We start from the raw sequence: 13,261 nt of genomic DNA on the forward strand, positions 1-13,261 counted from the left end.
AAAATGGATTAGAAATATTCAAATTTATTTATTACAATAAAAAGAATAATACATTATTCATTAAAATAAACACACTTTAAAGAACAGCTATTTTATCATTGGTAGGGTTTATCCATTCATCTGCTAGTGCCTATGGCAATTTTTCTTGTGAATTAGATTTGCTTCTATACGTTACAATTAGCTGTCTCGTCGAGGGACAACGCCATTTTATGTGCCTCCCAAATATTTTTTAGATTTATTTCGCTTGTTGGTTATACCTTATTCCTGCCAATTATCGCTAATGGCTACAGAATTGAAAATTATGATCAAATTATTTTCGTGTAATATTGTTGCGCTACTTACGGATATTGTCATTAAAATATCAGTAACATAAAAATTATTTAATTTCATACACAAATAAAAATCAGATTATTTTTAAAATATTAAAAAATCATTTTCACAGGTTTTAAGCCATTGCATCTAATTTTCCAGTGGATGGATCGCCAGCGTAAACTTTCCTACAAAAAAGGGGATTAAAATAAAAAAGTTTAAATTTTTGACTGTTTAGGGTAGTTTAACACAGTAAAAAAGTTTATTTATTATTAATTCACCACAAGTTCATAAATAAGGTAATTATCCTATTCATTTAAATTTTGCAGAAACTATTTCTAATACAATTAGGTATTTGTTATGAGCGAATCATTTCTTCAATTAAGTTTTTAGCTGTATCTATAGTATCTGTGTTAATCATCTTATAATTTTGGAACAGATTTATGAGGAATTTTGTTTAGACTTCTAGATTTTGCTTTATGCGTCAATACTTTTTATTCATCAATGTTTGTTTGTCTCTCTAATTTGTTAAGCTTCGCTTTTATCTATAATGTCATCTTTGTTTGTATTATATTCTATAAGTTCCTTTCTATAGATGACGTACATTGTAATTTTACCAAGGGATTAGAGACAGTGATTCTGACAAACAATTCTATTATAAAATTAACACACAACCAACTTCCTTCTTTTCCCCCAATCTTAGTTACAGTCATAAACAAGTTTTACGCCAACATTACGCCCCACTCATATATCCAAATTTTCAGCAATTTTCAATAGAAGTCATTTGCTGAACGACGGCCTCTGGATTTTACCTAAGGTTTGTAATCATAATGTCAACAAGTTTTTCCATGGGAATATTCTCCTTCCAGCTCCAATCTGTCCTGGCAGAACTATCATCAAACACCTGAAATTTTTTTTATTAAATACAAGAACTATTATTTATATTGTGAGCTTATTATTTGGAAAATAACTATAATATTTAAATTTTAAGCCTTTCTTTGAATTTATTTCTATGGACATTGTCATCCTTGTTTTATTTTCATAGTCATATTTATTCTTTTACATACAAGTAAAAAATATTTGCCATAGGCTAGGCTTTAACAATTGTTGATGTTTAGAACGTCAGTCCGACCATCAATGTTAATTACAGAATAAAAATCCTCATATTAGATCACCCGTCCATCACAGAAACTTAGCAGAAAACTTAACAGGGAGGGAGGGGACATTGTGCTGTTTATTATACTATACTATAACGTTCCCTTATTCGTTGGCTTAACAATTTTGGGGACCTTTCATGAATTCTGATTGGTTGGTTCATTCGGTTGAGTGCCAAAACGTTTCAGCAAGCTAATTATAATGTACAGAAGGGATGATTTCATAAATTATTATTAGGAATGTTCTTCAAAGTATCAGTCATTGTCTTATCCCTTTAGATTCCTGACGCTTACCATGGGCCAAGCATCTGCAATAGCCTGTCTTGAGTCCACTTTGTACTCTATCTCTAGGTTTGGCACATGTTTCTTTACCTGAACAAATATTTGAATGAACCACTCTATAAATGTCAGTGTCTATCTAACCCCTTAGTTGGACTGCATTGCTAGTTTTTTTCTTCCTGCACTCTCTCTAGCTCGCTGTTTTTCATCTCCTTATTAATTCCTTCCCTTTATTGTTCTTCTGATGAGGTATAAATATAATTTCTAGAGACACCCTTTTGTAGTTGATAATTTCAAAATCTTTGCTACTATTCTGATTGGGGTTTATTACTTGTGAGGCTGGTGGTACTCTCCCCCAAATTAGTTGTAACCTTCCCTGGACCTATGAGAAGCTTCAATGCAAAGGACAACCATGTTCAACAACTCGTTAGCGAGATCCTTTGCTACACACATACATTCTGTTACTATTATAAAAGATGCAGTACCTCAGCATATAATTCCTCTGGTGTGAAGCTCATGGCATGGACATTGTATGTCCTTGTTGTCAGCTGTTTTCCAGGGGTCATCATGTACTCGATTGTTGCTCTACAATCAAACAAAATGACAATATCCATTATAGCGAAGCTTTAAATATGATACAGATACAAATGATTTAGTTGCAGAGAAGATGCTATTTTGATTTTTTTGATTTAATGTTGTTTTAATTCTATCTTGTAGAGGTTTCATGTTTTTTTGGTAAAATTTTGAATTTTAAAATAAGTGTTTTATTGTTAATTTGTTACCTTAAACAATCATCAATGTACATCATTGGCAGTCTGGCGTCTGGCCTAAAACATCACAAATAATTTTATTATCTGTGATTAGTTTTCCACAAGGTTGCGATGCTTTTCTATCAATTGGAAGACTTTAGGGGCTAGGAATATTCTTAAATAAAATTGCATATTTAAAAAAAAAATGTCTTGCACCTAGATAATGCATCACTAGAAATATTGGTCAAAGGTCTGTTATGCAATATAATTACAAATATCACTTACCGTAGATAACAAACATGCTTTCCTGTCGTCAGGGCATCATGAAAAATCTAAATCAATTACACAATCATGCAGATTAAATATTCCTATGAAAGAAGATAAAACTTTAAATTTTGATTTCCTCTAAATGATGGATGTACTAAAAAGTTTTATTTGTGCCTAATCAAGAGCATGGCCACCTGCTCAAAATCCTACAAAGAATCAACCCTTTACATTCAGAACCTTAGTATAAAAGATTTTTTTTTATTACCTGGACAGCATAATTAGATGTTCCTCCACCAGGATGTGAATTATATAAAATTATACCTGGATACCTAAATATTTACCTGGACAGCATAATCAGTTGTTCCTCCACCAGGATGTGAATCATATAAAATTATACCTGGATACCTAATTATTTAACTGGACAGCATAATCAGTTGTTCCTCCACCAGGATGTGAATTACATGAAATTATACCAGGATACCTAGATATTTACCTGGACAGCATAATCAGTTGTTCCTCCTCCAGGGTGAGAATCATAGGAAATTATACCAGGATACCTAAATTTATTTATATGTCAAAACATATATATTCAAAAAATATTTTTTTTATGGCTATTTCCTTAATTTTGAGTATTCCATGAAATAGAATAAAATATTGTTTGTTTGAAAATTGTAAAAGAACATTAAAATCTGAAGCTTCAGCCTTTCATAATGAAAATGTGGTAGTCAAGACCACCTTAATGGGAATAATAATGGACCTTATTTCTATCCTAAATGGTTACCTTAGACATCTGAAGTCAAGATTAAATCTTTTGTGGTAGTATTCTCCTAACAATTCTGCATGCACCTAAAGAGATTTAGCAATAGTTATCTATTTTATCGTATTATAGACAATTTATGTGGATAATTTAATAAATCAGCGCCAAAAAAGTGGTTATATTTTTATTTAAATCATACTTTGCTTGGATGATTATTCATTTTATTATATGTATAATACAAACATATCAACGACAACTCATAATGGATTAGCTCTACTACCAAAAATAAATCTACCTTAGAAACACCGTAGATAGTTTTAGGTCTTTGGATACAGATATTTGGCGTTGGATTGCGAGGGGATTCTGGACCGAAGGCACCGATTGTGCTGGGTACAAATAACTTCAATTTGTCTAAAATTATATTTGATTTATAAAGAAGATTTTAAGAGAATAAATTTTCAATTACTAGAACAGCAAACATACATACAAATACTAAAGATGTAACTATGTAAGGCTTAAGAATCCTAGATTCTGGGCTTACTTATGCTATTTTATGTTATTTGTCCTATGCATATAAGAAAAGTATTTGTGCAACTATACTTACATTGTTTAGCCAGTTCCATGACATTGTGAAGACCTTCAATGTTGACCCTAACAGCTAGGGGCACATTATTTTCACCTACAGCTGATAGCAAAGCAGAGAAATGAACTATCCAGTCTATCCTAAAATAGGTAAAAGTTTTTTTTCTGTTTTGTCTCAAAAATCTGCGAAAAAAGGTGCTTTAATTTAGGACAGCATTTAAAATATATAATTTTGAATAAAAGTTAAAAAAAGGAAAATATTACCTTTTATTGACAACAATTTCTTGAAGACATTTAAAATCTAGAACATCTGCAAACACAAAAGGTCCCTTTGCTATTTCTTCAGCCTAAAATTTTTTTGGGAAGATCTTTATAGTGCCCTTGAAAAAAAACGTAATAAAATAAAAATGACTACTGGTAGGCTAGTTTGATGTGATTTTTTTTAGGTATTCTAAAAAAGCTTCTAAAAGCTATACCAAACTATTACCTAATTGGGGCGTGATTCACCTTCGATTTCAAGTGATCAACTAGAGAACCCCAGGGCATCATCTGATTGTAATGGGATGCAATACTCTAGCGACTACTCGTGAATATTAGGTTAAGTAACATCCAACAGACAACCAACCTTTTGAATGCACGACCTTTGTCTGAAAATTCCTAACTGAGCACGTTAATGAGTTGCGCCTGTTGATGGGCCTAGGCATTCCTCCCTTCTCTAACAATTTACGATGCTCACCAGACATAATAGCAATAAATTCTTTATTTATTACGAGGTGTCGGGCCAAGATTCGAAACTATCACCTCCCCGACGATGAGCGGATGCGCTACGTGTTGAGCCACGGACGCTAAAACTGCCAAGCTACTCTATAATTCACTGTATCTGTCTTTTAGAGTCTGTAACTATATGATAAAAATGTGATTTTCTCGGCTGCTATAAAATATAAAAATCAATAGGTTCAGTAGTTGACACTACTTTTAACAATAGGATGATAAATTTTACCTCTGGTTTCACAATATCTGATAGAATGACAGATTCAGGACCATGTCTAAAAATATTTTACCCATAACTGTTGCAAACATGATATTTTAAACAATTTTGAGCGGCTAAATAAAATTCAATGTATAACAATTTTGGAGAAAAAAACTTACAATTTTCTAAGTTCTCTAGCAAGACCTGTTCCCAATTGTCCAAGTCCACCTTAAAAAAAAAATAATTGAATTTCAGAAAGAGGATTATGCCTATGAAAGAAAATACATTGGCTACATTGTAAAAAAAGTTTATTAAAAAAATGATGCTTCTTCTAGGTTAAGGTTAGGACATTTTCCCCAAGCCTCGTAAGGTTAGAATTATATCGGAGCTAGAGACAAGTTTGAAAGAAAATCTAAAGGGAAAGGGTAGTAAAGCGTCTTGCACTAATCGATTAATGGAATTAGAATTTATCAATTTAACAACCTTTTGATTGAATGACCTTTAGATTAAAGTTCTTTAAATATTTGTTTTTTCGCCTGTTTCTATGACACGACATTTCACCTTGTCACTTCTCCGCCGATCCGATTTAGCAGAATTCGAGTGTATTATAAAGTATAAATATATTCTCTAATTAAATATCCCTGTATTCATGTAAATAATACTTTACAAGTGTTTAAATAAAATATTTTTTCTTCTTTATATGTAAATCTATTTTTAAAAATTATTTATGTATTTTGATTAATTAGGGTTGGAATCAAAATTATTTAGAAACTATCTTGAAAAAGAATAATAATAGTCAATGGCTGATATAAATTATGTTAATCAAATAATTTAATATTTTTTAAATATTTGAAATTTGTCAATGAACAAGAAGGATACATTCAATCTTTATAAATTAGGTTTGAAACATGGTAAGTGTGACCTGTAATTTGGTGTTTTATAGTTCTATTCTCTTTGGAGGGTAAAGGTTCCCAACCCCAAAATAGTAAAACTCTTAAGGACCAATGAGAAGCTAAATAACAAGAGAACAATATCGGCTAGCAAGATCTATCGGTACAGAAAGAACCAAAGACATCAAATTTCTCTACAATTCAGCCTTCTTCAAACTAATATATCTTTACCTGTAATTAAAACTCGAGGGCCATTGCTACCAGAATGATACAACCTTGATCCAACCTAAATTAAATTAAAGAGAAATTATTAATTTAATTTTCGTTGTCCTCTCCCTCCTAGGAAATTTCATGAATTAAAAATTTTAACAACCCTTACAGATCGGGGGGGGGGGAGGGTCATATTGACCCCCCCCCCTCTATTTTTTCAATGTCATTTTTTTTGTAGGTAAGATAGAGAGTTGTGACTTCATGACTTTTTAAGTTTAGTAATTATACGTCGGCAAGAGTTGATTTTATTAGGATATCTGGTCTGTGTCGGTCGTGGTGTCCGGTCAAAGTCGGTTGGGTAGCACCAAAATTTAAAAAAAATTCTAAATAAATTTTAATTTCTACATTATGACTTTCTATATAAGGTAGCAACCTAAAATTTTTTTGGTGAATACTGAGATATCAATAACCTTGTGGTGTTATGACCGTTTGACCGCACCCTGACCGACTTTATGACCGATTTTTGTCCGGCTTTTACTACAGACATATATCATGAATATCGTGGCTTCTATTACAGCTAGAGACCTATAAATTTTTTTGGTAAATCCTTGAGCAATAATAAACAGATAATGATATTAATTGGCGCCGCCAACCGCCGTTTTACCGCCGTAACCGCCGAAAATGGCGGTTTCCGTTATTTGCCGTTTTTTGGCGATGATCAGAAAAAGTATTTTTTTTGTTACGAAAAATAAAAGTTCGTCCTAAAATTTGGTCATCCTAGCTGCAAAATTGGCCGCTCTACAGCTGTTTTAAGATTTAGCGGCTGGCCGCTAAAAAGCGGCTAAGGAGCGGTCTGACCGCTATGACTAGAAAAAGTAATTTTCTCTAAAAATACACATGAACCACCAGAAAGCCGAGATAGAGGGGGGGGGTCAATATGACCCCCCCCCCCCCCCCCCCGATCTATTAAGGTGGGAATAGGGGCCCGATCTGTAAGGGTTAAGAGTTTTTATGTATAATCTATTAAAAGTACCTAACTTATTTTGACTGTATTTTAAAAGAAGAATACAAAAAAGGAATTCAACTTTGAATGGGGGAAAGTAAAATGCAAATTTTTTTCATACCAAAATTTTTCACCACAGCACATAGGGGCAACAAGGGGCAACAATTCACCACCCCCAAATCCAGTTTTAAACATTCTATGAGTATTATCATACCCAATGTACATCAGATTTCAAAGGAATCGTAAAAATACGCTTTTTAAGTAAGCATTCTAATGCATGGAAGTCAAGAAATGCAAAAATTTTCTTACAGAAAAAGGCATACTTTTTGTGTTTCACCAACTATTTTAAAAGTATTATAAAATCTCTTAGAATTAACGTAATTAGATAAAATAACTTCTGATGAGTCATGCATTACATATATTTTTACAGTATAAAAGAAAAAAACACAAATTGAAGAAATTAGTCTTAAATAATTCTAGTTGAAGTCAAGATTTTAGTTTTTATTTGTTTGTTTTTTAATCAACATTTAAGAAGACAGTGAGAGGAAACATGTTTTCACTGGTTGCCACCGACTAAAAATACAATATTTGATTACCCAAAGACATATCATAATCGCCTGTACTGGTCTCATTTACCCCCCTGCGCCCCCGTAGGGGTTTTTAGCCCGTTTTCTGAACGTGGGTGCACGAAAAGCTTGTAAGAAAAGGCGTTTAAATGCGCTTTTAAAGTCAAAACTTAAGATATAATTCAAATAAATAAAAGACACAGAAACATAGACATATTGGGAAATATTTATTCTGACTTAAAATTAAAGTTAATAATAAATATTTTCAAGTTCTATTGCACTAAATGGGGAGGAGAGGGGGGGGGGGGCTAATCCTAAATCTAAACCTCTTTATGTTTGATGTTTTAATGTAACTAAATAATCGTTTCTATAGATTATTACAAATATCAGAGATCTAAAGGGATAAGACAAAGGTCAATAAATTGTTGTACATCCCCAATGATAATACACAAAATTACCCCTTTTATAGATTAAAGTTAGTAGTTAAAACGTTTGAACACACAACTGTAAAACTTTGGGGACTAGTGTTATAAACAGCCCAATGTCCCCTACCTCACTGCGAAAAGGTAAAGTTAATATGCAAATAACGTGAGGTTCTTATAATCATTCTAAATTTGAATTAGCAAGTAGTCTATCTGTCTGTCTATTGGTAATGCTTTGTTTTTAAATTATGTAGTTACAGGGTATTCATGTTTAAAGTCAGCAGTTTTATTTAGAAAGGGAGGGGACTGTTAATTACACTAGTCCCCAAACTTCAAAGTTTTATAATAACGTTTTTATATTCATTAGCATAAGAACTTCAGGAAATTTAATTGATTTTTTATTGGTTGGTTCATTAAGTGTTGTTGATGAGTGTCAAAACTTTTCAACCACTAATTGTCATCTACAGACAAATAATTTATTAAATATGTATTTATTAAATATGTATCAATATTGGGGATGTACATATTAATCGGTTATTGTTTTGTTCCTTAGATCCCTAGGTGTTAATATATAATACAAAGTAGCTTGATGTCTGTTTGTCTGTCCGCCCATCCCTTAAGATCTCGCTAACCACTAAACTGATTGAATTCTACTCTTCAGGGAATATATCTACTGGTCCTGTGGTTGTTTAAAGATCTTTTTCAAAAATAAAAATCCCCCTCAATTTTTTCATATTTCTATAATTAGGGTCGGTCCGTCAGTACGTCTGGTACAGTTAGCTTTTTTACTTAACTTAAACAGGCTAGAATTGTCCTATCGATCTCAAACTTTTCATGCTGATTTCTACAACAGTTAGGTACGACTTAGAAAGCACAGCAACTCTATAATCGTTACCAGAAAGTCCGTACATCCATTTATAACAAGCTGATTTTTACTTTTTTGACAACAAATAATGGTTTTGAATGTTAAAAATATCCTATTCATCTGATTTTTTGAATACTGATTCCTATTTCAATAACGTCTATTGTTATAAGCGAAGCATCTCTATAATCAAGTCCTAAAAACGTCAGTATGTACTTAAACAGTAACATGTATTTAATCAGTTTTAATTACATTTTTGTATAGACATGCATTAATATTTAGTTCTGACACTTCACAATTGTTAATGTTCGTTTGTCCTTCCATTTCAGAGCTTCGCTTCTTTCATGGATGTTGTCATCCTTGTTTAATTACCTCTTTGGGCAAATCCCCTAGAGGCTAGGGGCGAAGCCGCTAGTATACATATAAACAGTAAACAAGAATCATAATATCATTATAAATATATATATTAGTTAAAAAAATTTATGTTAATCATGCCCACATTTATAATGGATTTATTAAACATAAAAATAAAGTGAAACTTGTAGCTTGCTAAAATAAGGATCCCCATCCACCCCCATTTACACCATCCCCTCCCCTCCTACTGAAATGAATTCCATGACCCCAAATTTGACACTTTGAACACTAAAATCGGACTACAATTAACCTAGTTACACATTTTGAAGGGCCCAAAAAGCTAGTGATAGGGTAGCTGAGCTACTAAAAAATTCTCATATTGCTCTGATAACCAAAACCCCTAATCAGACATTTTAAACACGAAATTCAAGATAGTTGATGGATAGATAGATGGATAAGTAAATGGATAGACAGATGGATAGATGGATGGATAGATAGAGGGATAGATTGATGGATCGATATATAGATGGATAGAGACATGGATAGAGAGATGGATAGAGAGATGGATAGATAGAAGGATAGATAGATGGATAGATAGATGGATAGATAGATGGATAGATAGATGGATAGATAGATGGATAGATAGATGGATAGATAGATGGATAGACAGATGGATAGATATATGGATAGATAGATGGATAGATTGATGGATAGATAGATGGATAGATTGATGGATAGATAGATGGATAGGGTAAGGGGGGACTATTTTCGGGAGGGGTTAATCTGGTAATTTTCTATCTACCTTCATAATAATAGGTAGATGAATAGATATATGGATAGATAGATGGATAAGTAAATGGATAGACAGATAGATAGATGGATGGGTAGATAGAGGGATAGATTGATGGATGGATAAATTGATAGTTGATGGATAAAGAGATAAATAGTTGATGGATAGATAGATGGATCGATATATAGATGGATAGACAGATGGATAGATAGATGGATAGATAGATGGATAGATAGATGGATAGATAGATGGATAGATAGATGGATAGATATATGGATAGATAGATGGATAGATTGATGGATAGATAGATGGATAGGGTAAGGGGGGGGGCTATTTTCGGGAGGGGTTAATCTGGTAATTCTCTATCTACCTTCATAAAATGACCTTTATCTCCATGTTCCTTTCAAATGACAGAAAAAAACATAAAAGCAAATTTGTTTGTTGTTAAATTACCTACAAAAAAGTATAGAATGAAATTTTTGTGAGATGAATTTTAAGGGTACTAAATAATTAAATCCCTGTTTTGGTTGATTTGCCCCAATGTGCACAGGAGTAAATTTTACTCCCCCTTAATTCACTAATCATTCAAGGGGGGGAGGGAGGAAAATTTAATCTAATGCCAAAAATTTTAGAGACGTCCCTCAATTTCTTTTGTATTTACTTAAAATCAATTTAAAGCGTGGTTGAACACCTCACCCCATATCTGGCCCAATGCCCGTTGATGTTAAGGGCGGAAACACTTGTATCAACTAAAGCACTTAATTAGCAGGTGTTTCTAAATTGATCTGTGTTACTAATTACAGCGGTTTGACTTCTACAACGCATTTGATGTATGTACTATGTAATATTTGATTATTTCGATTATGATTTAAAATTATATTAATGAGGATGTCTATAATTGTATGTAATATGTATGTTTGTAATTAAAGATCTCTGTGATCCTAGGAACAATGATATTTTTCTTTCTAGGGTATCTTTATATGCAACAGGCTTCATTTCAGGGATAACAAATAAGAGAGTTTATTTTAGATATGGTATATATTTTCTTACTTTTAATCTTCCTTAAAAAGCACTAACAGTTATTGATTTCGAAATTAAGAATTAAATACAGATTTACAAACCGAAAAAAACATCTTTAATTCAGTCTGGTCGTTTTTGTACTCATAATGAACAGATGAAAAAAATTTCGAATATTTTAGGTTTTATTACTCTATGCCCCTACGAGGGGAGGCGATTTTTGTTGGAAGCGTGGAGTATGGAGTTATCATCCATCAAAATAGTTTTAAATCTGTTAGGTCCTGTTGGAAGCCATACTTGAAATTTCAGCAGTAGGCGAGGTCCATTGGAACAAACAGACATACATAGATATACACACACATAAACAATCATCCTGTTTTATTATACAAAGAAAAAAACTATTCATAAATCATATCGTAACGTCTACAATAATTTTCCTTTTTTATTATAATGAAATCAAAAATAAGAAATTTTATCATTGGTCCAGCGTAAAATTAATAATTCTTATTTTCTAATAGATTTTAATTATTTAGAAACATAAACTGATGAAAAATAGAAAAACTATCGAACGATTTTTTTATGAAACCTAACAAAATCACTATTTTAATGTAAAATACTTACTATCCCATAAAAAAAAACATTGATAGCTTGTTATTGTTGCGCTACTTAAAAACACATGACGTTCCTGTATTGTACCTCGAGAGTTTTAACCAGATTCAAGAAAGATTTCCTCATGGCCGTGATAACCTGCTTGTAACCTGGGTATCAACTAACTGGAGGCTTGGCCCGCCGCAATGGAAAACTTGTGGCGTATAAAATATTATTACCCGACGACTGAATTACTGAAGGTTAGCAAAAATACCTTTTCAGCTTAATTCAGAAATCTGAAGGATGTGGCATTATAAAATTGAGCTATTTTTATTTTATATGCTGGTGTTGGTGTGTAGTGTATTCTATTATATAAAGTAGTAAGCTTTTTTGTCTATAGCGAAGGAATTTCACTAACCGCTGTACCAATATGGTTTTCCTTTGCAGTGAAGCTTCTTAAAGGTCCTAAAAAAGCCTTTAAGGGGCGTAACCGCTAAAAAAACTGTCTAGTTTATACCTAATATCTCTGACAAAATACATATGCTGATACATTCAAATATACACTTGTATATTCAATATTAATAAAACAAGGACAATCATTACTATAAGTAAAGCAGCAACTGCTTACTAAAAATGGTAAATAAATAAATTGAGATACATTCTAAATGGTTAGCAATGTTTATCTTAAAACTTCGATGTTTTACTATTAAGAATTATACAGAAATCTAGCTATTCCTAGATCCTTGGACAAATACACAAGCTCACGCTAATTAAAAAGTAGCTCCGCTACTAAAAAAGGTGTATAATAATTATGTTTTTAATGTATTTTTATTCAAAGTATTTTTCATGTATCATTTGATTTAATTTTTATCAAAAACTTGAGTATTTGGTGAATAAGTAACATTAAAAGGAAATAGAACAACAAAAAGAAATATCCTTATGATAAAGTCACAAGATGTTTATTTGTCTATACCAAAGGATTTCGCTGACCTCTGAACCGATCGGGTTCTCTTTTATAGGGTAGCCTCTCATAGGTCCCGGAAAGGTTTATAATTATTTTGGGGGAGGTTGCCATCCTCCCCAACAGAAATTGCCCCTAGAAAAATTATACCCCTCCCACAACAAAAATTTGTTTACCTTTTTTTTAAAATCTAAAATAAAAATTGGGTTATGGAAATCAACTCCTCTCCTCAAGTGCCGTTAGAGGCCTCTAGGGGATGCTGTACGTATTGGTGCAAAAAATGGTGACAAATTTCAAATTGTTTTGGCGTGACGTCATACCCCCATCTCTTTTCTAGGGGGTTTCTTTCCTCCTTCCCTTTTCTTTCCCCTCACTTGTGACGTAAATAAACAGTCCCGTCAAATTTAAAAATTGTCCCCATTTTTGCACCAATACGTACAGCATCCTCTAGGGGCGTAGCCGCTATATTGTAATATTTATGTAAAATTTTAGAATACACGCAGGAAAGGTAGACAGAAAAAGAGATAAATA

The 13,261-nt window shown here is 32.4% G+C and overlaps 1 protein-coding gene across 2 annotated transcripts; it reads right to left on the reverse strand.

Annotated features, from left to right (window-relative positions):
• Positions 1 to 12: 12 nt before the first annotated feature.
• On the reverse strand, positions 13 to 12,026 carry Tdh (L-threonine dehydrogenase). 2 transcript variants are annotated; one of them, XM_080174566.1, is made up of 15 exons: positions 11,878 to 12,026; positions 6,189 to 6,243; positions 5,247 to 5,295; positions 5,098 to 5,143; positions 4,362 to 4,444; positions 4,120 to 4,238; positions 3,811 to 3,926; positions 3,540 to 3,604; positions 3,252 to 3,315; positions 2,777 to 2,823; positions 2,525 to 2,569; positions 2,228 to 2,327; positions 1,758 to 1,835; positions 1,122 to 1,213; positions 13 to 497 (listed from the first exon to the last, which is right to left on the reverse strand). In XM_080174566.1, the coding sequence occupies exons 1-15, from the start codon at positions 11,914 to 11,916 to the stop codon at positions 446 to 448; spliced, it is 1,050 nt and encodes a 349-aa protein (XP_080030692.1). In that variant the 5' UTR covers positions 11,917 to 12,026; the 3' UTR covers positions 13 to 445. The 2 variants fall into 2 exon arrangements, with proteins under 2 accessions (XP_080030692.1, XP_080030693.1); XM_080174567.1 differs by lacking the exon at positions 3,252 to 3,315 and adding an exon at positions 3,100 to 3,163 and having other exon boundaries at positions 11,878 to 12,014.
• Positions 12,027 to 13,261: the final 1,235 nt, after the last annotated feature.

Source organism: Acartia tonsa, chromosome 10 (genome assembly GCF_053477335.1).
Source record: "Acartia tonsa isolate MP-2025a chromosome 10, ASM5347733v1, whole genome shotgun sequence".
Lineage (NCBI taxonomy): Eukaryota > Metazoa > Arthropoda > Copepoda > Calanoida > Acartiidae > Acartia > Acartia tonsa.